Source organism: Callionymus lyra, chromosome 9 (assembly GCF_982586985.1).
Source record: "Callionymus lyra chromosome 9, fCalLyr1.hap1.1, whole genome shotgun sequence".
Classification (NCBI taxonomy): Eukaryota; Metazoa; Chordata; class Actinopteri; order Syngnathiformes; family Callionymidae; genus Callionymus; species Callionymus lyra.
The window spans coordinates 25,335,954-25,357,495 of record NC_141826.1 but is presented as its reverse complement, the minus strand read 5'-3'; the positions used below and the strand labels follow the sequence as shown (position 1 = coordinate 25,357,495).

At 40.6% G+C, this 21,542-nt stretch overlaps 2 protein-coding genes across 2 annotated transcripts; both read right to left on the bottom strand.

Annotated features, from left to right (window-relative positions):
- Positions 1–2,978: 2,978 nt before the first annotated feature.
- Positions 2,979–10,931, bottom strand: ube2ka (ubiquitin-conjugating enzyme E2Ka (UBC1 homolog, yeast)). Its single transcript, XM_087799307.1, has 7 exons — positions 10,600–10,931; positions 6,668–6,761; positions 6,554–6,612; positions 6,406–6,488; positions 6,235–6,334; positions 3,787–3,915; positions 2,979–3,717 (listed from the first exon to the last, which is right to left on the bottom strand). Exons 1-7 carry the CDS (start codon positions 10,660–10,662, stop codon positions 3,643–3,645), a joined length of 603 nt encoding a protein of 200 aa, XP_087655433.1. The 5' UTR covers positions 10,663–10,931; the 3' UTR covers positions 2,979–3,642.
- Positions 10,932–12,295: 1,364 nt separating this feature from the next.
- klb (klotho beta) lies at positions 12,296–19,505 on the bottom strand. The gene is made up of 6 exons (XM_087798681.1): positions 18,828–19,505; positions 16,929–17,442; positions 16,606–16,874; positions 16,285–16,541; positions 14,412–15,331; positions 12,296–12,745 (listed from the first exon to the last, which is right to left on the bottom strand). Exons 1-6 carry the CDS (start codon positions 19,503–19,505, stop codon positions 12,324–12,326), a joined length of 3,060 nt encoding a protein of 1,019 aa, XP_087654807.1. The 3' UTR covers positions 12,296–12,323.
- Positions 19,506–21,542: the final 2,037 nt, after the last annotated feature.

Sequence of the window (21,542 nt, the reverse complement as noted above, 5' to 3'; positions counted from 1 at the left end):
ATACTGTATATTTTGTAATTAAAGCTAACTTTTATTGCCAGTGTTGTAATTTTCTGGGATGTCAGTACAGAATAAAAGAATGAAAATAACATAAGACACAAAATAAAATAGAAATTTAGGTATATCGGGTTTTTTACAGTTGAATTAAGACACGTAGTGTCAATAGTGAGTAGAGGTAAAAGAAAGTATTGAGACACTCTTGTGATATAAGTAAATAAAGTGTATTAAAATAAAAATGTTTTATATATAATTATTTAAAGTGTCATTTTTGTGTTGCAATTAAACTTACAGTCGCTAGATGGCAGCAGTCATACATCATCTGCAGCTCATGTCACAATTAAATCCTGCAAGATCCTTGCGATGACTGAGGACAAGAGGATACCGTTATTTTTTGTGAATAATTAAGTTAATTTGTTTTTTTCGTAAATATATATATATATAAATATATATATATATTTTATCTTTTTCTCACCAATACAATTTTTGTTTGAGGGTTTTTTCTTGTGATTAAAACTTTTTTTCATTTGATGTTTTCTTATCGTGAATATAATTCTTGTTTTTTCTGTGAATATAATTTTTTTTCTAGAAATATAGAAAAAATGTTTTCGTAAATATGTGTTTCCATTGAGAATGTTTTTGATTTAGGAAACTTTTATATAATTAAAACAACTTTGTAATAAATGAATAATAAAGAAACTTCTTAAGTGTCCCTATATAATATTTGCTTATATTTTTTGTTGTTGCAAAAACGCTATTATTGACAACATGGAAGATTAGTTTGATGATGTAATTTAAACTTTCACGTCAGAATAAAATGTTTTTGCTGAGTCATGAGCGAGGAAAAGCCAATGGCAGCGTTTTCTGGTCGTGGATCCGAGCCAGTGTTTGTTGGAGCGACTTGAAGAAGCACGACATGAAACTGAAAATACCATCTGTCGGCGTCAGCTGCTCGCACTGGTCGCACAAACGTGCCTGAGAAGCGACAATCAAGGTTTTCTGTGTCTGTTTTGAAACCGAGAATCACGTCATTCTCAACGACGCTGATGCTCTTGTTGACATTTAGTCCAGTAGTTAATTACACTGTTGTATCCAGCGACAATATTTACTCATAAACAACTAGTATTATAATCATTTGTATTTGGATCCTGGTGTCACTGTCGTCTGGAGTATTGTAACAGTTTGTTTGTGTGGCCTAGGATCTGTCGCGTCTGCAGTTCATACAAAACTCTACAATTAGAATTCTGAGCCGCTCTAGTAGAAGAACTCACATTTCTCCTTCAAACTCTTCACTGGCTGCCAGTTTCTTTCAGGATCATTTTAAAATTCTGGTTCTTACTTTCAGATCTATTCATGGTCAGACCTTCCATCAGTGATCTGATCCAGCCTTACACCCCAGCTCGGGCTCTGAGGTCTGTGGATCAGAATCTACTGATGGTTCCTGAACTTCAGGACCAGAGGAGAGAAATCCTTCCAGACTGTTGCTCCTAAGCTTTGGAACCATCTCTGTGTTTGATGATCTACTGACTCCTTCAAGAAACATCTGTGTTTGATGATCTACTGACTCCTTCAAGAAACATCTGTTTGATGATCTACTGACTCCTTCAAGAAACATCTGTGTTTGATGATCTACTGACTCCTTCAAGAAACATCTGTGTTTGATGATCTACTGACTCCTTCAAGAAACATCTGTGTTTATGATCTACTGACTCCTTCAAGAAACATCTGTGTTTGATGATCTACTGACTCCTTCAAGAAACATCTGTGTTTGATGATCTACTGACTCCTTCAAGAAACATCTGTGTTTGATGATCTACTGACTCCTTCAAGAAACATCTGTGTTTGATGATCTACTGACTCCTTCAAGAAACATCCGTGTTTGATGATCTACTGACTCCTTCAAGAAACATCTGTGTTTGATGATCTACTGACTCCTTCAAGAAACATCCGTGTTTGATGATCTACTGACTCCTTCAAGAAACATCTGTGTTTGATGATCTACTGACTCCTTCAAGAAACATCTGTGTTTGATGATCTACTGACTCCTTCAAGAAACATCTGTGTTTGATGATCTACTGACTCCTTCAAGAAACATCCGTGTTTGATGATCTACTGACTCCTTCAAGAAACATCTGTGTTTGATGATCTACTGACTCCTTCAAGAAACATCTGTGTTTGATGATCTACTGACTCCTTCAAGAAACATCTGTGTTTGATGATCTACTGACTCCTTCAAGAAACATCTGTGTTTGATGATCTACTGACTCCTTCAAGAAACATCTGTGTTTGATGATCTACTGACTCCTTCAAGAAACATCTGTGTTTGATGATCTACTGACTCCTTCAAGAAACATCTGTGTTTGATGATCTACTGACTCCTTCAAGAAACATCTGTGTTTGATGATCTACTGACTCCTTCAAGAAACATCTGTGTTTGATGATCTACTGACTCCTTCAAGAAACATCTGTGTTTGATGATCTACTGACTCCTTCAAGAAACATCTCAACACTTTTATTGGAGCTTTTCCTTGATACTCTGAGACTCGTGTTTGTCTCTGTGTTATCTTGATCTTTAAAGTATATATTTTATCGAGTATTGTTTTGATTGTTTAAGCGCTTTGTGACCCTGGTCTAGAAAAGTGCTCTACAAATATAAATTACTTACTACACACTTGTTACACCATTATCTTCAAACCAGTCACCGTTTTCCTCTCATTTTGAGATTAGAAACTCCAATTAATTTAATGTAAGTTTGTCATTTTTAATCTCAACACAGCTCACTAACCACATTTATCTAAAATGATCTTCGATCTGCTCTGTCGTCTCTCGAACCTCGTCCTGCAACTATCGTGGAATGTTGCCATTTAAAAAGGAGGCGAACTACAGAGTTTTCATCGTGTCCGGACACGTCATCCTCCGAGCGTTCGATCATCTTTGACGAGTCGAGGAAGAAAAAAAAAACGACGAGCGACTTCTGAACACAGACTTGAATATCTTTATTTACAGATGAATTAATTATCTGTTGGCGTGAAGAAACCGTTTCTTTTACTTGCTTTCACCTTCGGATCGGCTGTTAAAACGGTCGTCGTTTATTGGCTTCAACTTAAACCAAAAAAGAAAAAAGTCGCTAAAGGTTCGTCGGGGAAAGAAATTGATTAAAAAAAAAAAAAGGTTTCGTTGGCAGGATCGAGGTTTTTTTTTTTTTTAAAAAAAAGAAAAGGTTTTCCTTCAGCTCGTGACGACTGCTGGTTCACCCCGGGGGACTGGGACAGAAGGAGGATCTGACATCAGCCTGATTCATGGATCGTGACGTGGACGCGAGTACGACGCTCGGGTACCAAACCGAAAGAAAAAAAAGTAAATGTACTGCATAGGCGAGGACGAGCCGTTCTCGGACACTTGGTGGTTGAACTTCGCGGGGGAAGTGGGCGGATCTTTGATTGTACCACAGAGTAAAAACGCTGAGTGAGGAGAAAGTAAAGTGACGGAAGCGTGGAGTGTGAACCGGTGATGACGGACAGATGTGTCAGAGGGGTGTGTTTGTGTGTGTGTGTGTGGGGGGGGGGGGGCGGAGAAGGGGGCGGAGTCCACAGTAAAAGGGGGAGGAGACGCAGAGACGACGGCGGGAACTGGACGAGCGAAGCTTCAGTTGCTGAGCAGCAGCTCCGTTGCCGTCTCCTCGTCCCAGGACTTCGACGACAGCGCGACTATTACTGCGTTCTGATGAGCAGACGGAGAAAGAAAGGTGAGAAGGCGGCGAAGAGAAGGACGCGGGCGTGGACGACTCACCTTTTCGAAGCCCATGGCGCAGAGCTTGTCTATCTTGTGTGTGTACTCCGGACTGGAGACGGGAGCGCCTGCATAGACGTGCGACCAGAGTCGAGCCGTTTGTTTGAACATCTCCGGGTAATGCTTGTACTGGGGACACATCAGAGGCACATGGTGGTCACATGACTTCGACGCCGACGGGTCACATGAGTCCAACACTGACCCGTCAAGGCTCCAGAGAGGTCGAGGTACGGATGTAAATCAGTGTCACAAAAAACTCTGCAGCCAGAATTCTGAGCCGCTCTAGTAGAAGAACTCACATTTCTCCTTCAAACTCTTCACTGGCTGCCAGTTTCTTTCAGGATCATTTTAAAATTCTGGTTTTTACTTTCAGATCTATTCATGGTCAGACCTTCCATCAGTGATCTGATCCAGACTTACACCCCAGCTCGGGCTCTGAGGTCTGTGGATCAGAATCTACTGATGGTTCCTGAACTTCTGGACCAGAGGAGAGAAATCCTTCCAGACTGTTGCTCCTAAGTTTTGGAATGATCTCTGTGTTTGATGATCTACTGACTCCTTCAAGAAACATCTGTGTTTGATGATCTACTGACTCCTTCAAGAAACATCTGTGTTTGATGATCTACTGACTCCTTTAAGAAACATCTGTGTTTGATGATCTACTGACTCCTTCAAGAAACATCTGTGTTTGATGATCTACTGACTCCTTTAAGAAACATCTGTGTTTGATGATCTACTGACTCCTTCAAGAAACATCTGTGTTCGATGATCTACTGACTCCTTCAAGAAACATCTGTGTTTGATGATCTACTGACTCCTTCAAGAAACATCTGTGTTTGATGATCTACTGACTCCTTTAAGAAACATCTGTGTTTGATGATCTACTGACTCCTTCAAGAAACATCTCTGTGTTTGATGATCTACTGACTCCTTCAAGAAACATCTGTGTTTGATGATCTACTGACTCCTTCAAGAAACATCTGTGTTTGATGATCTACTGACTCCTTCAAGAAACATCTGTGTTTGATGATCTACTGACTCCTTCAAGAAACATCTGTGTTTGATGATCTACTGACTCCTTCAAGAAACATCTGTGTTTGATGATCTACTGACTCCTTCAAGAAACATCTGTGTTTGATGATCTACTGACTCCTTCAAGAAACATCTGTGTTTGATGATCTACTGACTCCTTCAAGAAACATCTGTGTTTGATGATCTACTGACTCCTTCAAGAAACATCTGTGTTTGATGATCTACTGACTCCTTCAAGAAACATCTGTGTGTTTGATGATCTACTGACTCCTTCAAGAAACATCTGTGTTTGATGATCTACTGACTCCTTCAAGAAACATCTGTGTGTTTGATGATCTACTGACTCCTTCAAGAAACATCTGTGTTTGATGATCTACTGACTCCTTCAAGAAACATCTGTGTTTGATGATCTACTGACTCCTTCAAGAAACATCTGTGTTTGATGATCTACTGACTCCTTCAAGAAACATCTGTGTTTGATGATCTACTGACTCCTTCAAAAAAAATCTCAACACACTTTGATTTGATTTTCTGAGACTCTTGTGTTTGTCTCAGTTTTATCTTGACCGTTAAAGTATTTATTTTTATTGAATATCGTTTTGATTGTTTAAGCGCTTTGTGACCCTGGTCTAGAAAAGCTCTACAAATATAATTTACTTACTTTTCAAATTATTTTTGGATTCATAATTATTCAATCATTACTCTAATAAAAAGGTTGACATTTTTTGGAGGGAATAACTAAATACAATCTTTTTAAAATGATCTTTTTAATATTCTTTTTACACAAAGTGTTCAATTCCAATCATTCAAAAACACATTTTCTAAATTCCATAAAACTTAATTCATAGCTTTTGTAAGACGATATAAAAATGGTTCAATCACTCCAGACCAATTCAATCGAGCACCGATCGTCTGAAAGATCGATCCGGTAGTTCGGTTCTCTTCTGGTAATGTCTGGTGACACAATTGTACCAACATTTTTATGATGAATTTAAAAGTATTGAATTTATAAAACGTATTTTTTAATTATTGTAATTAAAATATCAAACTATGTAAAAATAAATGTTAAGAAAATATTCGATTTTTTTCAATTATATGTTTAAAAATGAAAACGTTTCCATATAAAATATTGATTTTAATCATTAAAAAATAACCCAAAGCTTAAAAAAAGACCATTTGAATAAAAACTTGAAGGTTTCAACATTTTAAATGTTTAAATTGATTCTGACACTGATTTACTTCCTTAAAATAACAACAAAACCGGTTTGACACGAATCATGTCAGGAATCAGTCGAGCCTTTTTACCGCTTTTCTTTTCGTTCATTCGTCTTCACCCGAGAACCAGGAAACTCTTCCACATCGTTTCAGTTTCATATAATCGAGTGTGACCGAAACAAGTCACGTGACGTCTCTCACCTGATTGGCTACCACGGCGTCTTGAGGATCATCCGGTTCCGCGGCCGCCAGCAAGGCCTGTAGCGACAGCAAGACCGTCCTCAGCGTCATGGCCGCCGCCCTGCAGGAGACACACGGTACCACACGTTCATCCAACCCGTGACCCCCCAGAACCCTAAGTCCGGATCTCACCACTGGTCCTTGAGGATGTCCAGACAAATGGCTCCTGTGACCGAGCTGATGTTGGGATGCCAGATCTTCGTTATGAAGCGCACCTGAGGGAAGAGAAAGTAGACGTTTGGATCACAGTATCAACAGAAGAGGACGTCGAGTGACTAACCTTGGGTGGATTGAAAGGATACGTTTCTGGGATTTTGATTTCTAGTTGATATCGACCTCCTGGAAAATAATTATACATTAGGAATATTAACTGTTCCAAGGAAAGAAAACCCACCTTCGTACGGCGTGTCAGGAGGTCCCGCGATCTCGCCCTTCAGCTCTGTGAAGTTCTCGTCCACTAGATCCACCTTGATCTGGTTTTTGCTCGTCTGCGACAGAGTAAACATGGACGTCAGGCCGACGACGGCGGAACAAACGCCTCCAAGTTTCACTTTCAACTGTCGCTCAAGTACTTTCCGGCCGAACCGTCCGAGTTATTCCAGCACGACAAGGAAAACTGTTCCTTCATCTCGTCCACGTGTACATTTGATCCAAGTGTTCTGACGCTGACAGATGCTGTGTCTCAAATCGCATACTTCTCTTAGTACACTAGAAGTTAGTATGCATCAGGATAGTGTACGTACTAACTAGTAACTAATCCTCCACAGATAGTATGTCTCAAATCACATACTTCTCTTAGTACACTAGAAGTTAGTATGCATCAGGATAGTGTACGTACTAACTAGTAACTAATCCTCCACAGATAGTATGTCTCAAATCACATACTTCTCTTAGTATACTAGAAGTTAGTATCATCAGGATAGTGTACGTACTAACTAGTAACTAATCCTCCACAGATAGTATGTCTCAAATCACATACTTCTCTTAGTATACTAGAAGTTAGTATGCATCAGGATAGTGTACGTACTAACTAGTAACTAATCCTCCACAGATAGTATGTCTCAAATCACATACTTCTCTTAGTATACTAGAAGTTAGTATGCATCAGGATAGTGTACGTACTAACTAGTAACTAATCCTCCACAGATAGTATGTCTCAAATCACATACTTCTCTTAGTATACTAGAAGTTAGTATCATCAGGATAGTGTACGTACTAACTAGTAACTAATCCTCCACAGATAGTATGTCTCAAATCACATACTTCTCTTAGTATACTAGAAGTTAGTATGCATCAGGATAGTGTACGTACTAACTAGTAACTAATCCTCCACAGATAGTATGTCTCAAATCACATACTTCTCTTAGTATACTAGAAGTTAGTATGCATCAGGATAGTGTACGTACTAACTAGTAACTAATCCTCCACAGATAGTATGTCTCAAATCAAACTCTGCTGCTACACACCAACAGGCAATGACGCGACAGCTTCTTCTTCTACTTCTATTTAACGACGGTTTCAACCAGCTGTTTGAACGCTATCGCCACCTGCTGGCAGCATGTTTGGCAAGTTTGGAAAAAGAAATAAAGAAAAAATATGAGAATCAAAATATTCGCGAGATATTTAAGCTGGTATCAGCAGCGAAGACGTGTTTATCCTTCTACTGCTGCTGAAAATGCACCTGTAAGTATATGAATATATGATAGATAGATACTTTATACATCTCACAGAGAAATTCACGATAAATAAATGACGTCACTTCCGTTTAAAACATCACTAAGATGGAGCCGTTTAGGGTGGTTAGTTTCCATCGAACCATACTCAGTTTTGTGGGCGTTTTAGTACGCCATTTTAGTGTGCATGGCGCACTAAATTTCGCATACTAAGAATTGAGACGCACTAAAAATACTAACTTTGAGTACGCTAGTATGCGATTTGAGACATAGCAAGAATCCTGACCCGTCTTCCATGACCCGATGTGACACTGATGAGTCACCATACAAAAGGTTCTGTTTCACAGAACATTTTTTTTTTTAAAGTTCTCAGACAGGTTTGTATCGTATTTTGGACTTTACTCACCAAATTATCGTTAAAGGTTTGTATGATTTTGTTTTGCCTGATGAGCATTTGTTTTAATTTAGCTTCTTTAGATGAAAAATAGACGTTTCATCACCAGAACATTTCAAGAACTCTTTCAGCATAATGAATATTATTGAATGAATTGTCTTTTAATTTAATGAATGATTATTATTTTTATTTCATTTATATCTGTTCACTCTTTTATCCTGTGATGCCAGCACAAATACATCCTTACAACAATGTCAACAAAAACTTCTGATTCTGTTGATTTTAACCTTCAAACTTCTTACTCATCTATAAGTTATTTGGATTCTTAGAAAAACAAAAAGAATTGTGTCAACTTCGTTTTATAAATCAACAATTCTTTGATGTATTTGAGATTGAAATTATCTGAAAAGTGAAATTGTTTTTATGATAACATTTCAAACAACTGGAGTAGGTGATACAATATGGATATAAAATATAAAGTGATAGTGTAGTAACAAGTATATATGTGTAGTATTGTCCAATACTTGACTCTGGTGTTGTGATAGTGTAGTAACAAGTATATATGTGTAGTATTGTCCAGTATTTGACTCTGGTGTTGTGATAGTGTAGTAACAAGTATACATGTGTAGTATTGTCCAATACTTGACTCTGGTGTTGTGATAGTGTAGTAACAAATATATATGTGTAGTATTGTCCAGTACTTGACTCTGGTGTTGTGATAGTGTAGTAACAAGTATATATGTGTAGTATTGTCCAGTACTTGACTCTGGTGTTGTGATAGTGTAGTAACAAGTATATATGTGTAGAATTGTCCAGTAATTGCCTCTGGTGTTGTGATAGTGTAGTAACAAGTATATATGTGTAGTATTGTCCAGTACTTGACTCTGGTGTTGTGATAGTGTAGTAACAAATATATATGTGTAGTATTGTCCAGTACTTGACTCTGGTGTTGTGATAGTGTAGTAACAACTATATATGCGTAGTATTGTCCAGTACTTGACTCTGGTGTTGTGATAGAGTGTAGTAACAAGTATATATGTGTAGTATTGTCAAGTACATGACTCTGGTGTTGTGATAGTGTAGTAACAAGTATATATGTGTAGTATTGTCCAGTACTTGACTCTGGTGTTGTGATAGTGTAGTAACAAGTATATATGAGTAGTATTGTCCAGTACTTGACTCTGGTGTTGTGATAGTGTAGTAACAAGTATATATGTGTAGTATTGTCCAGTACTTGACTCTGGTGTTGTGATAGTGTAGTAACAAGTATATATGTGTAGTATTGTCCAATACTTGACTCTGGTGTTGTGATAGTGTAGTAACAAATATATATGTGTAGTATTGTCCAGTACTTGACTCTGGTGTTGTGATAGTGTAGTAACAAGTATATATGTGTAGTATTGTCCAGTACTTGACTCTGGTGTTGTGATAGTGTAGTAACAAGTATATATGTGTAGAATTGTCCAGTAATTGCCTCTGGTGTTGTGATAGTGTAGTAACAAGTATATATGTGTAGTATTGTCCAGTACTTGACTCTGGTGTTATAGTATTTACTGACCACATGACTCTTGACGAAATCAACAGTTTTCATTCGTTTTCAAACCAAAATATGTCAAAACATCAGCTTGAAAAGATGCCGGAGTCACTGTATCCTCTCGTCCTCAGTCATGACCATGATCTCGCTGGATTTAAGTATCTTTGGAGGATGCAACGACTACTGCAATAGAGCGGCCGGAAGTTTAATCGCAAAACAAAAATGAACAAAAGCTTTGGATATTTGTGTGTTGATTGTATATTAAGAAATATTGTTATTATCATTACTATAAACACAGGCTTTATTTAAATACAAACCATAATAACTACCACACATATATAATATGATTTGAGAGGCAAATTAATATATTTTTAAGAAGCCATTAATATCGATACAGTCTCGCGATATATCGATGTTTTCCTGCATCACCTTCCTGGTTAGCATGTTAGCATCGTTTAGTTTACTTTTTATCGACTCCTTACTTCATGACGTGGTTCGTGTCAGTCTGTCGTCTCTCGTGTCAAACACCTTAAACTCAACCTTAAGTTCGTTCTTATCTTAACGTCTTAAGTGACCCCGGTTGTTGTGACAGTGCAGCGTTAGCTCCCGGAGTTAGCCGTCAGTCTGTTAGCATTAGCCGTCAGTCTGTTAGCATTAGCCCCCGCTAGCTCCCGGTCCACAACACGGACCGGGATCACGAGCAGAACCGAGAAACGACAACGAACCTCTTCGCTCTTCAACACCTCCTTGAACTCCCGCTTTATCCTCTGCACTGCGATGTTGGCCATGGTGGTCTGCGCTGCGGTGTTGGGGGGCCTCGTCAGACCGACTCGAGCTAGCTTGTCGTGGCCGCGGCAGCTCGGCTCCTCTCCGGGTGAAAGAACAGCGGCCGCCGGCGGGGAGAAGGTGGATCCTGGAGGTTCGGCGAGGTCTTCGAAAACCGGGTCAGCGCGGGTCCGTCATGTCAGTACAAGTGCGGCGTGAAGTGAGGAAACATTTTAAGAGCAAACTGCATGCAGTTCTGGAGCAGGTCATGTGACTCGTGTTGTCGCCCCCGTCACTGGCCGCATCTATGACGTCAGAGCTCGGTAAGAATGGACGACCTTTACTTTATAGAATAACAAACACCAAGAAGCTTCTTTTTTAGACTCACTTTTTATAAGATATGTCACTTGTTTAGGTTAGAATCGCGTCCATCAGTTTTCACTTTCACAGTCATATTACTTAACATTCATTTATACCATAAACATTTAAAATTCATTAAATAAATTGTTCATAAAGTCGATTAAAATATATATTTTTAGAGTTTATTAGAGCTCTTGGTATCTATCACGCCCTGGTTACGTCAGTAATGAATACACAACCCTTACATAATACATCTCAACCTTTATGCATTATTGTTTATTATTATTATTAAGCTTTGAAGTCAGTCTTGTTAGTAAGTAAGTAAGTCATTTATATTTAAAGAGCGATTTTCTAGACCAGGGTCACAAAGCGCTTAAACAATCAAAACAATATTCATATTAAGTATATACTTTAGTGATTAAACCATGTTCATACTTTCTTATCGTATAATATCCAATACTTTCAAAACATGTAAGTAAGTAAAGGTTATTTGTAAATTGTTCATCTGTGCTGCAGGAAGGAGAGATTCTGACGCTCCTTTGTGTTGATAACATGCCCACCCCACTTTCTTACTTACAATTATACTATTATATATTTATTATTATTTTAGTTAAATTGTCTTGATTTTATTTTCATCATTACTGTTGTAAGTATTTTTCATCTTTTTTTTGTTAACTGCTGCTAAAATTTACCAAACGTGTGGGAAAAATATAAGGAATATCTAAACTTATTTTATTTCAACCTGTTAAAATTAATCTTAAAAATGTATATTTAAACACCAGGGACCAATTAAACCAAAACTTCATAGAGATAATATTAATGGGAAGTTTTAGCAACTTAATATTACTAAAAGCTAATGAAAATGATTTATATCGCTATAAAAACAAGTGAATAACAATAAATATTACTATTATATTCAAGGCAATAGGATTTATAAATATATGTCCTGTTAAAAATAAGTTTTAATTGTTCAAAATATACTAACAATACATACTACTAGCAGAATGGCTGCCTTGGTGTTTGGTTCTGTTTTTCTATTGTTTATTTTGTGAGTTATCATATTTAATTCTTTTATTCCATAGTGACACAGCAAATACAAGTTTCTGATCCGATCTTTACACACATTCGTTGTTATCTATCATATAAACAATAACCAGAGATGGAACAATAATTCTACTTGTGTTTTGTCGTGAAAAAAACTCTTAAAATGATAAGTTGGCACAATAGTTTTTAATCCACACATACTTTAATTTATTATTTTAATATTAATTTGTACAAACATTTTACAAAAACAGTTTCAGCAAACATACGACAAATAGTTTTTCTAAAGAGGAGAACTTTCTTTCGGTGTGTGTCTGACTGCAGGTAAACATCCAAACGTTAAATGTCGTCCTCGTCTTCTTCTCCTGCCGTTGACCCTTCGACCTCTTCTCTGGCATCTCTTGGAGAAGATGACGAACACACTGAGTGAAGCTACAAGAAGCAACACTGCACTGAAGACAAGCAGAGGTTTATTCTTCTTCATCCAGGCGCAGGTGGAGCAGGTTCTCTGGCGATCTCTGGTTCCACACGTCTGGTGCTGAGCAGGAAATCCTCCTTCAGCAACAATATCTCTGTAGACGGAGAGCGACTGCTTTGGTCTGGAGCTCTGGTGCTCGGAGCTGAAGAGGCCGAACTGAGGTGTGTGTCCGTCTTGAAGCTTCCACACGTAGAAACCTTGTAGATTGACTCCATCCATGAGCTTTGCTAGAAAACAAGGAAAAAACAAGAGTGGGGATGTTATTATTGCAGTGCGCAGAAGTGACCAGCAGATGCCACTGTTGCCAAAGTCGTACGTTTCATAGCGAATATCGCGAGAGTTTGTCAAATGACCAAATCCCGTCCTGTAGCGAGATCATATTAAAGTGATAGTTTTAGTTATTTTCTACTCACCCTCATGTGGACTAATGTCTGGTTATTTTAAGACTAATCTGTCCTTTTTGAAGTTATAGACGAAAATGTTTGTTCATTTTAATTACTTTATATATTTAAAAATAAACAATTCTTCTCATGTGGAGGCTTCAAAACAAGATGGACGTTACAGACGAGCAGTATTTGAATGTTTTTAAGTGTCTTTTTGGACGAAGACAACTGAGCTCCAGTCTCTACATCAAAATGAACAAACATTTTTGTCTATAACTCTAAAAAGAACAGATTTATCTGTAAATGACGAGCAGTAAACAAGTGAAAATGAACTGTTAGGTGAAACTATCACTGTACAAATAGCTTGTGAAGTCAGTTGGTTGAGTTATGCTGCAACAAATATTTAATTTTACAATAATAACGATCAAGCCGCGTCTGTCGTTGGATGTTAATATTGTTGAACGTCTTGTCAGTCGCGGTAGATTTTCACACTGATTGTTACGAAACCAAATCCTGCTACAGACAATCTTGAACCTTGAACTTTATTTATTGTAATTATTAGCACTGTATAGATATATAAAAAAAACAACTATATTTGCGCTGACGTCAAGCGCCGGCGCCAGTGAAGCAGGCGAAGCTAACAGAAAGAAAAAAGAAAAGATAAATCAAAACAAAGAATTTAACTTTGCTGTTCTGTAGAGACGAGAGAAACATTCAGTCGACGCGTGAAAGTCGTCTCATACAATAAATGGAGAGTTTGTGTTAAATACTGGTTGAATAAAGGCTGACGTGTTTGTGACGTCAATAATACGTCAAATTTAATGATCACAAACTTCAGGACGATCAATGATGACACATTGAACACATTTAGTTTAGTCACAACACTTTTAAATGCTTTACTAACTTACCTTTAAATCTTGTTAATCACAGATCAAATGATTTTTTTTTTTTTTTTACCAAAAATTATTGATAAAATAATTAAACCTCAGATTTTAAAGCCGGTGTTTGAACTAATTTTTTCTTTAAAACTAAGTTTAAAGTTAAAAAAAACAAAAACACTGACAGATGCTGGATATTACATGTTGTTCCAGGTTCTTTCAGATGTTAATGCACTTCATTGTTAATATAAGTTACATTTTTTGTTAATATTTTGAGAAGCAAGTATTTGCTATTCTTAGTATTCTTCTCAAATAAACTATATATCGTTGTTACTACAGTGTCGCAATATATCGTATGGTTGACCCTGTATCATGATATCGTTCCAATACTCAGCAGTACTAAACAATAAAGTTCTACCTAACCTAACCTAACCTACTGTTTTGTAGGTACAGCGCAGCAGTAGAACAACATGTTTGTGTCTATAAGACGAGGACCATAAAGGTCAAAGTATTTTCACACCACGTCTTTTTATCTGTCCTCGCATTGACTTTTATGATCTTCAGGGCTTGTCGCTGCGGTAATTGTGTGTAGAACCGGATGATGACATTATGTCCTGGACGACAAACCTTACCTTTGAGGGCCTCCCGGAGGTAACTCCTGAGATAGTGTTGCCGGAGTTTATCCTCCACCGCGGCCTGGTCGTCGATCCCGCTCGCCGTCACGATCACCGGAGTGGTCTCGCCGTATCGCTCCGTCACCCATTTCAGGATCTTCCGCAGACCCCAGGGCACGAGCGCCTGACCCGTGCCGGAGGTGGGCCAGGTGGGATCCGACAGGGTCACGCAGCCGTGATTGGCGGGTTGTTTCGTATGAGCCTGTGGAGCCGGGGACACCAAACGTGTGGTGAAGTGGTTCAGAGCGATGAAGCTCAGGGCGCCCCGGAGCTCCTCCCTCTCCGAGTCGGTGAAAGACGGAAGGTCTGACTCGGGGAGACCGAGTTTCACGGCTTCTTCATCCATGTATTCCTTCATCTCCTTCGGATAATCTCCTGCTCTTTGTGTCTTCCCGTGTCTCGTCCCGAGTAGCGGATCGAGGAAGCGACCCAATTCAAAGAGAAGGAATCTCTGCGCGGCGGTTTTGTGCGACTCCAGGAACGGGTTCGCGGGTTCCGCCCAGTCGGCGTGGAGAGCCAGGGACACCATCGTTCCCTGTTGATAGTAGTGCTCTTTCTCGTGAAGCCTCCAGGCCCTGGCGTGGGCCCGGAGGAGGTTGTGAGCGACCAGATGCTGCTGCCTTACAAGAGAATACAGGCTCACAAGTCTGTTGGGCTCGTTCACCGTGATCCAGTATCGGACCCAAGAGCCGAGCTCCCAGTAGCAAAGCGCCGCGTACTGCGCGAACGCCTCCACCGTGGCGTTGTTGAGCCAACCACCGGAGGCGTGCAGCCGAGCCGGCAAACCCATGTTTGGAGCTCGGTTACTAGGGTAGTAAAGAACAACCACGGCTTCCAGATTCAGCTTCTTCAGTTCAGTGAGGACACAACGGTAGTATCTGTTCCAGAGAACAACAGGAATGAATGTAGATCGAAATTCATGGTTTAAATTAAAATTATTATACACTATACGTATACGCCATACTTAAATTAATGCCAAAAGATAATCAAAATATAAAGTATAAATTACTCGCTTCATCTAAGAGCTTTTTAATACACATTCACAATCAACGTTCCACTCCTGACTGATCGAAGAACGAAGCAAGACACACCCGGGAAAGGGGGGCCAAAAGACGGAAACCCCCACCCGAGAACATTTGAATGATTAGATTACAAGAAAACAAATCAGGATGTCTCTCTGCGGGGGATCGGGACACAGGGAACTTGAAAGAACCATTTGACCGGAAAGGGACAACCTTCCGGACCGGAAATTTGCCTTAAATATAGCGATGTTTCTACAGATCGGGACCTTTTCTGCCCGAGGCTATTGACCTGTACAGTCGCCGGGAGAAAGCGACTCCGATCGATCGGAAAGCTTGAATTCTGTTTGACTTGGAGCGGTGAATAAACGACCCGTGACACACTCTTGATTGTCCATCTTTCTCCACGAAGCGAAGCATAAGAACCGGAACGGGAAGTGACGTCGTGTTGGAGCGGCGGAACGTTTTATTTCAATGCGAGGCAACTGGACTGAGTAGAGTTTTTAGGACGACGTGTCCCGTCTCCTTTAAGAGGCTTCTTCAGTTCCAAGGAGTTGGTCCGAAGAGCCAGTATGTTTCCCACTAGGTACGAGGCAAAGAACTATGGGAGGAGTTTGGATCACTGTGTGTGTCGTAGATACATCTGGTCGCTAGGAATAATAAGGGTCGTTAAAACCTACAGAGGGTCGTCGGCTCTCTCTGATCCCAAGACTCTACACACTCTACATACACAGTTGCTTCGCTTTGGAACCCCTTGACTAACCATGACCCGGACGTATCGTGATCCATAAGTTTGATGGAGCAGGTCTTACCTCAAAGCTTCTCTGTTGACATGGGAGAGATCTCCGGACGGTAATATCATGGACCAGTTCAGGGCCAGGCGGTAATGAGAGGCCCCGGTGGACGCAAAGAGATCGAGGTGGTTGCGAATAGCCAAGTAGTCCGTGCACTGGGCCCGGCGAGTGGTCAGTTTCGCACCCGGTACCGGACGCAGAGATCCGTCCCCCGTCAGGTTCCAGCTGTACACATGTGGATCGGTGAACTGTGGGGAGAACGGGAAGAAGTTGACCTGGATGGAGAAAGAAAAGAAATGCGTAGTTAAGGTTTGAGAAGACATCGGTGGCGCTTTGTACCTTCAAGGTGGAATCAGCGACGCCCCAGTGGAACCCGCGGGAGAAACAACCGTTGACGTCTCTGAGTTGCTCAGGTCTGGGGAAGCCTTTGTCAAGAATGACTCTTCTATAGTACAGAGCAGACGTTTTGGGAGTTCTGGTCTTGTTTGGGTGACTGAAGTCTACGAAGAAAAGACCTCTCCTGACACTGTGGCCATAATTCCACTCGACGCCGTCGACGAGGGACCACTGGATGTAGCCGAACACCTTCACCCCCTCCAGTTCGACGGCTGCGGAGGAAGACGTTCACCACGAGGGACAACATTTCAAGGGGGACGTCCTACCTTGTAGCACCTGGTTGATGAACTTCTTCATCAGGTAAATGGCGAAAGTGTCCTCGGTCTTCACGCTGGCGTCGGAGAACCAGCCTCCCTCGGCCAGCAGCACCTCGGGGTCCCCGTACTCCATCTTGATCCAGGCCAGGATGCGTCTCAGGTCCGGCGTCACGGTCTGCCCGAAGGTCGCGACGTTCCGACCGAGTCTGAAGTTGTTCGGGCCGAACGACAAGGCAAAGAAGTCCGCGGTGTTCTTCACCCACAGCTTCTCCTCTGGGGTGAACTCCGGCAGGAGGTCCCCGCGGCCGGTCTTCACGGAGTCCGGGTAGTCCCCGTCGAGGAAGATGGGGTCGGCGAACCACCCGAGCGCCGCCTCCATAGATCGCTGACACAGATCCACGTTGTCGTCGGTGGCTCGGCCTTTCTGCGGCTCGACCCAGTGCGACCCCAGCACGATGGACACCCGACCCCCCTGGACCGGGCGGAAGGTCGCGTCGTAGACGTGCCAGGCCGAAGCGTGCGCCTGTCAATCACACCCGACACACAACGACCAATTTACTCAGTTTGATGTTCGATGAGTCGACACAAGTGCAGACATGGAGACGATAAACGATGTGAAAGTGAGACGATTTAAAAGCAGTTACTTTGGTCCGGAAGAGACGATTATTCACGGTCGTATCTTCCTGACGCACACACTTGAGTGGAGCATAAATCTGCTGATGTGCTGGACTTTGACCTCGTGTGTGTGAAGGTGTTATGATCGTGATCCTGACAAAGTACACAACGAGGCTGAAATACAAACTGTGGCGTTAAAGCTTCGCAGCAAAGACTGCGACGTGTTTCTCTTCAGTTACTTAACAGTAAAACAAGTCTTTAAGTGGTTTAAAGATGTTAATAAAAAAACAAATATTTATTGTTAATATTTTCATGAGTTATTTTATCAAAAGTTCTACGTGGAAAGAACAGAAAATAAAAATACATACAAAATAATCAAGAAAACATTTCGAAAACAAGAAAAAAACGTGTATTCATTATATATTTATTTAAAATATATACAATAACTTTTTTATGGGAATACTCCAGTAAGTATTCTATACAAAACGTATATTAAAAGTTTTTTTTTTTTTTTAAAACAAGGAAAACTTTATTTTAACCAGAAAAACGAAACTTTGAACTTGTATCTAAAATACTAGTTATATTCTGAAAAAACATAATATTAATAATTATTAATAATTAATAAAAAAAACATTTTTTAATAAATATTAGTGTATTATAAAACGGGGAAAAAACTGTTTGGATGAACAAATGTTTATTAAGATTCAAAAAAAGTGATGGATTATTTATTTGTTTCTGTTATATAAGTGATATTAGAAAAATAAATAATATTAATCAAACATAATTGAAGAAAAGTCGTAAATATAGTCATTCATTTTCAATCGCTTCATCCCTTGTGGGGGTCGCGGGGGAGACAGGAGTCTATCCCAGTATCATAGGGTTAGAGGCAGGGGACACCCTGGACAGGACGTCAGTCTGTCTCAGGGCACACAAAGACAGACAACCATTCACACACACACTCATATCTAAGGACAATTTCCCAAAGTTCTCAATCAACCTCTGTATGTTTTTGGACTGTGGGAGGAAACCGGAGTGCCCGGAGTAAACCCACGCAACACGGGGAGAACAAACTAACTGTAAGGTCACAAGTTGGCTCGGCCTGGAAGTGAACCAACAACCTTCCTGCTGTGAGGCGACCAAGGTTTTGAATTTGTTTTTGTGTTTTTTCTTTGATTGAAGCAACTTTTCTTGTGATTGAATAATAAAGACTCAAAACTATCTTCATAGAGATCCTGATACATCTGACCTTGAAAGATGTTTTATCCAAACAAATGTTTTGAGGTCATTTCTTACCAAAATCATGTGATGCGCGGCGACGAGATCCGATCCCGTGTCTCCGGGCGCGTGGGCACCGGAGCCGTACCCCTGCGTGGCCACCAGGTACGGGTTGTGGAAGGTCGCCCAGAGTTTGACCCGACCTCCGAACGAGCAGAAGCAAAAGGAGGCGAACTCCGTGAAGGTCCGCACCATGGACCGGTTCCTCCAGCCTCCCATGGTCTCCTGCAGCGCCTGAGGCAGATCCCAGTGATGCAGCGTCACCATGGGTTCGATGCCCCTCCTCAGGAGCTCGTCCAGGAGACGCTCGTAGTGCAGCACGGCCTCCTGGTCCGGAGGACTCCTGGCGTCTCCGTCGGGGAACAGTCTGGACCAGGACAGGGAGAAGGAGTAGAAGTTCACCCCCAGAAACTCAAGAGCGTCCACGTCCTTCTGCCAGTAGGTGTAGCTGTCGCTGACCGGTCCGTTGGAGAAACGGTCCCAGACGGACGCGGCTCTACCGGACCCTTCGGTTTGGAACGCCGACGTCCCGGATCCCCAGAGGAATCCAGGAGGAAACTCCCCGTGAAGGAAATACTGATCCAGATCCTGAGAGTCCGACCGCAGCCAGACCTTCTTGCCTTCTCCCGCGGACGCCTCGGTCCGGCCGCAGGTCAGCAGCAGCTGCAGGGAGAGGAGCCGGCCCAGGAGGCTCATGCTGGACCGGGTCTGTGGACGGAACCGCGGGAAAAAAGATCCAGGATCCGGGATCCGGACGAGGAGAACATCTGAAGCTGTCGATCCTAAAACTGACTCTGACTTCCTTATCTGTTCTCCGGTGCACCTCGGCCCCTCCCTGCATCTTCTACACACACATGCGCACACACACACATGCGCACACACACACATGCACGAACACACACACACATGCGCACACACACATGCACCAACACACACAAACGCACACACAATTCATAAAAATCAAACCCCGTCTATTACGAGGCAGGATTTCTACAAAACAATGTTCATTTTGTCGTCAATCATTATCTTCGCTCCGTGACCTCGAGGTCAAGAGCAGAAAGTGCCGAGCGGACACTTTTCTCTCCAAGGTCAAGGTTCAATTAGAGGTCGGAGGCTGATTCATTGTCGGGGGGGTTTCAAACCTACAACCATTTGTCAAATAGGTATCATTACAATTGGATTAAAAAAAGTCCAGAATTCACAGTTAAAACGAGTCAAAAACATTAAATATTTAATTAAATAAAAATCAAAGATGACGTTTGAAAAAATAACTGAATATAACATTTTTACACATTGATTCAATAAATATATTTCTCAGTTTGTAGTCTTTTAAATTCACTACAAATATATATAAATAAACTCTAGCAACGTGTTCCTGCGTCAGAGTAGTTTCAACGTTTTCTCTCTCTCTCTCTCTTCTATATATATAATATATATATATATATATATATATAGAAAACATCTGTATAAGCATTTAGAGAAAACGTTGAAACTACTCTGACGCAGGAACACGTTGCTAGAGTTGAATCACTCAAAGAAAGATCAGAAATGTAGCATAAAAAATGAACAAAATAGATCTTTTTAAAACATGAAAAACACAAGATTGGTGCAGCAGATGTGTGTCTCACACACACACACACACACACACGTCATGTTGTGTTAACATGTTGTGTTGCTTTGTTCCCTCGTCATGTCCTGAAGGTGTGAAAACACCTGATGTTCCTACAATGAGATCAGACTGTGACGTTGATGGCATCAAATCCACTTTAGCTGCAGGAGAAACACAAAGTGTTCGTGTTTTATTAAACCTTCCATCATCGTTATCGACAGAGAAGTGAAGCTTTAGACGTAGAAACGTCATCGTTATCGACAGAGAAGTGAAGCTTTAGACGTAGAAACGTCATCGTTATCGACAGAGAAGTGAAGCTTTAGACGTAGAAACGTCATCGTTATCGACAGAGAAGTGAAGCTTTAGACGTAGAAACGTCATCGTTATCGACAGAGAAGTGAAGCTTTAGACGTAGAAACGTCATCGTTATCGACAGAGAAGTGAAGCTTTAGACGTAGAAACGTCATCGTTATCGACAGAGAAGTGAAGCTTTAGACGTAGAAACGTCATCGTTATCGACAGAGAAGTGAAGCTTTAGACGTAGAAACGTCATCGTTATCGACAGAGAAGTGAAGCTTTAGACGTAGAAACGTCATCGTTATCGACAGAGAAGTGAAGCTTTAGACGTAGAAACGTCATCGTTATCGACAGAGAAGTGAAGCTTTAGACGTAGAAACGTCATCGTTATCGACAGAGAAGTGAAGCTTTAGACGTAGAAACGTCATCGTTGTGTGAGATGAAGGGTTTACTCAATACTGGCACCAAGCGGTAAGTGAGAGTATTGCAAGTACATATAACGTCTATTTCAATGACAATTTTCTGAATTTTTGTTTTATAATTAAAAACACAATAGTTATGAAGGTAGATTTGCTTATTTATTATACAAAAACCAAACTACTTCAAACTGACTTTAACTTTAATGTCATTAAAACAAAAACGTCCCAAACACCAAAAATAAGTTAGGTTTTCTTTAAGTGTTTGAAGTTGTTTTTAATTGAACTTTTTTGGACTGAGGCAACTTTTTTTTAATTGCAATTTATTTGTATTTGAAGAAACATTTTCCTGTCGATTCTATTTTTTTTTTATCGAAAACACTTTTTTATTGAAACTATCTTTAGATTGAA

Bases quoted from the DNA above. Each gene is read 5' to 3' on its own strand.
- ube2ka (XM_087799307.1), bottom strand. From the start codon at position 10,662: ATGGCCAACATCGCAGTGCAGAGGATAAAGCGGGAGTTCAAGGAGGTG. The intron at 6,489-6,553 runs GTTAGTCACTCG...CTCTTCCCTCAG, and splicing joins ATCCTTTCAATCCACCCAAG to GTGCGCTTCATAACGAAGAT. The intron at 3,718-3,786 runs GTGAGTCGTCCA...TCTGCTCATCAG, and splicing joins GCGCCATGGGCTTCGAAAAG to AACGCAGTAATAGTCGCGCT.
- klb (XM_087798681.1), bottom strand. From the start codon at position 19,505: ATGAGCCTCCTGGGCCGGCTCCTCTCCCTGCAGCTGCTGCTGACCTGC. The intron at 17,443-18,827 runs GTAAGAAATGAC...TGTGATTGACAG, and splicing joins CCGCGCATCACATGATTTTG to GCGCACGCTTCGGCCTGGCA. The intron at 15,332-16,284 runs GTAAGACCTGCT...TCTCTGGAACAG, and splicing joins GTCAACAGAGAAGCTTTGAG to ATACTACCGTTGTGTCCTCA.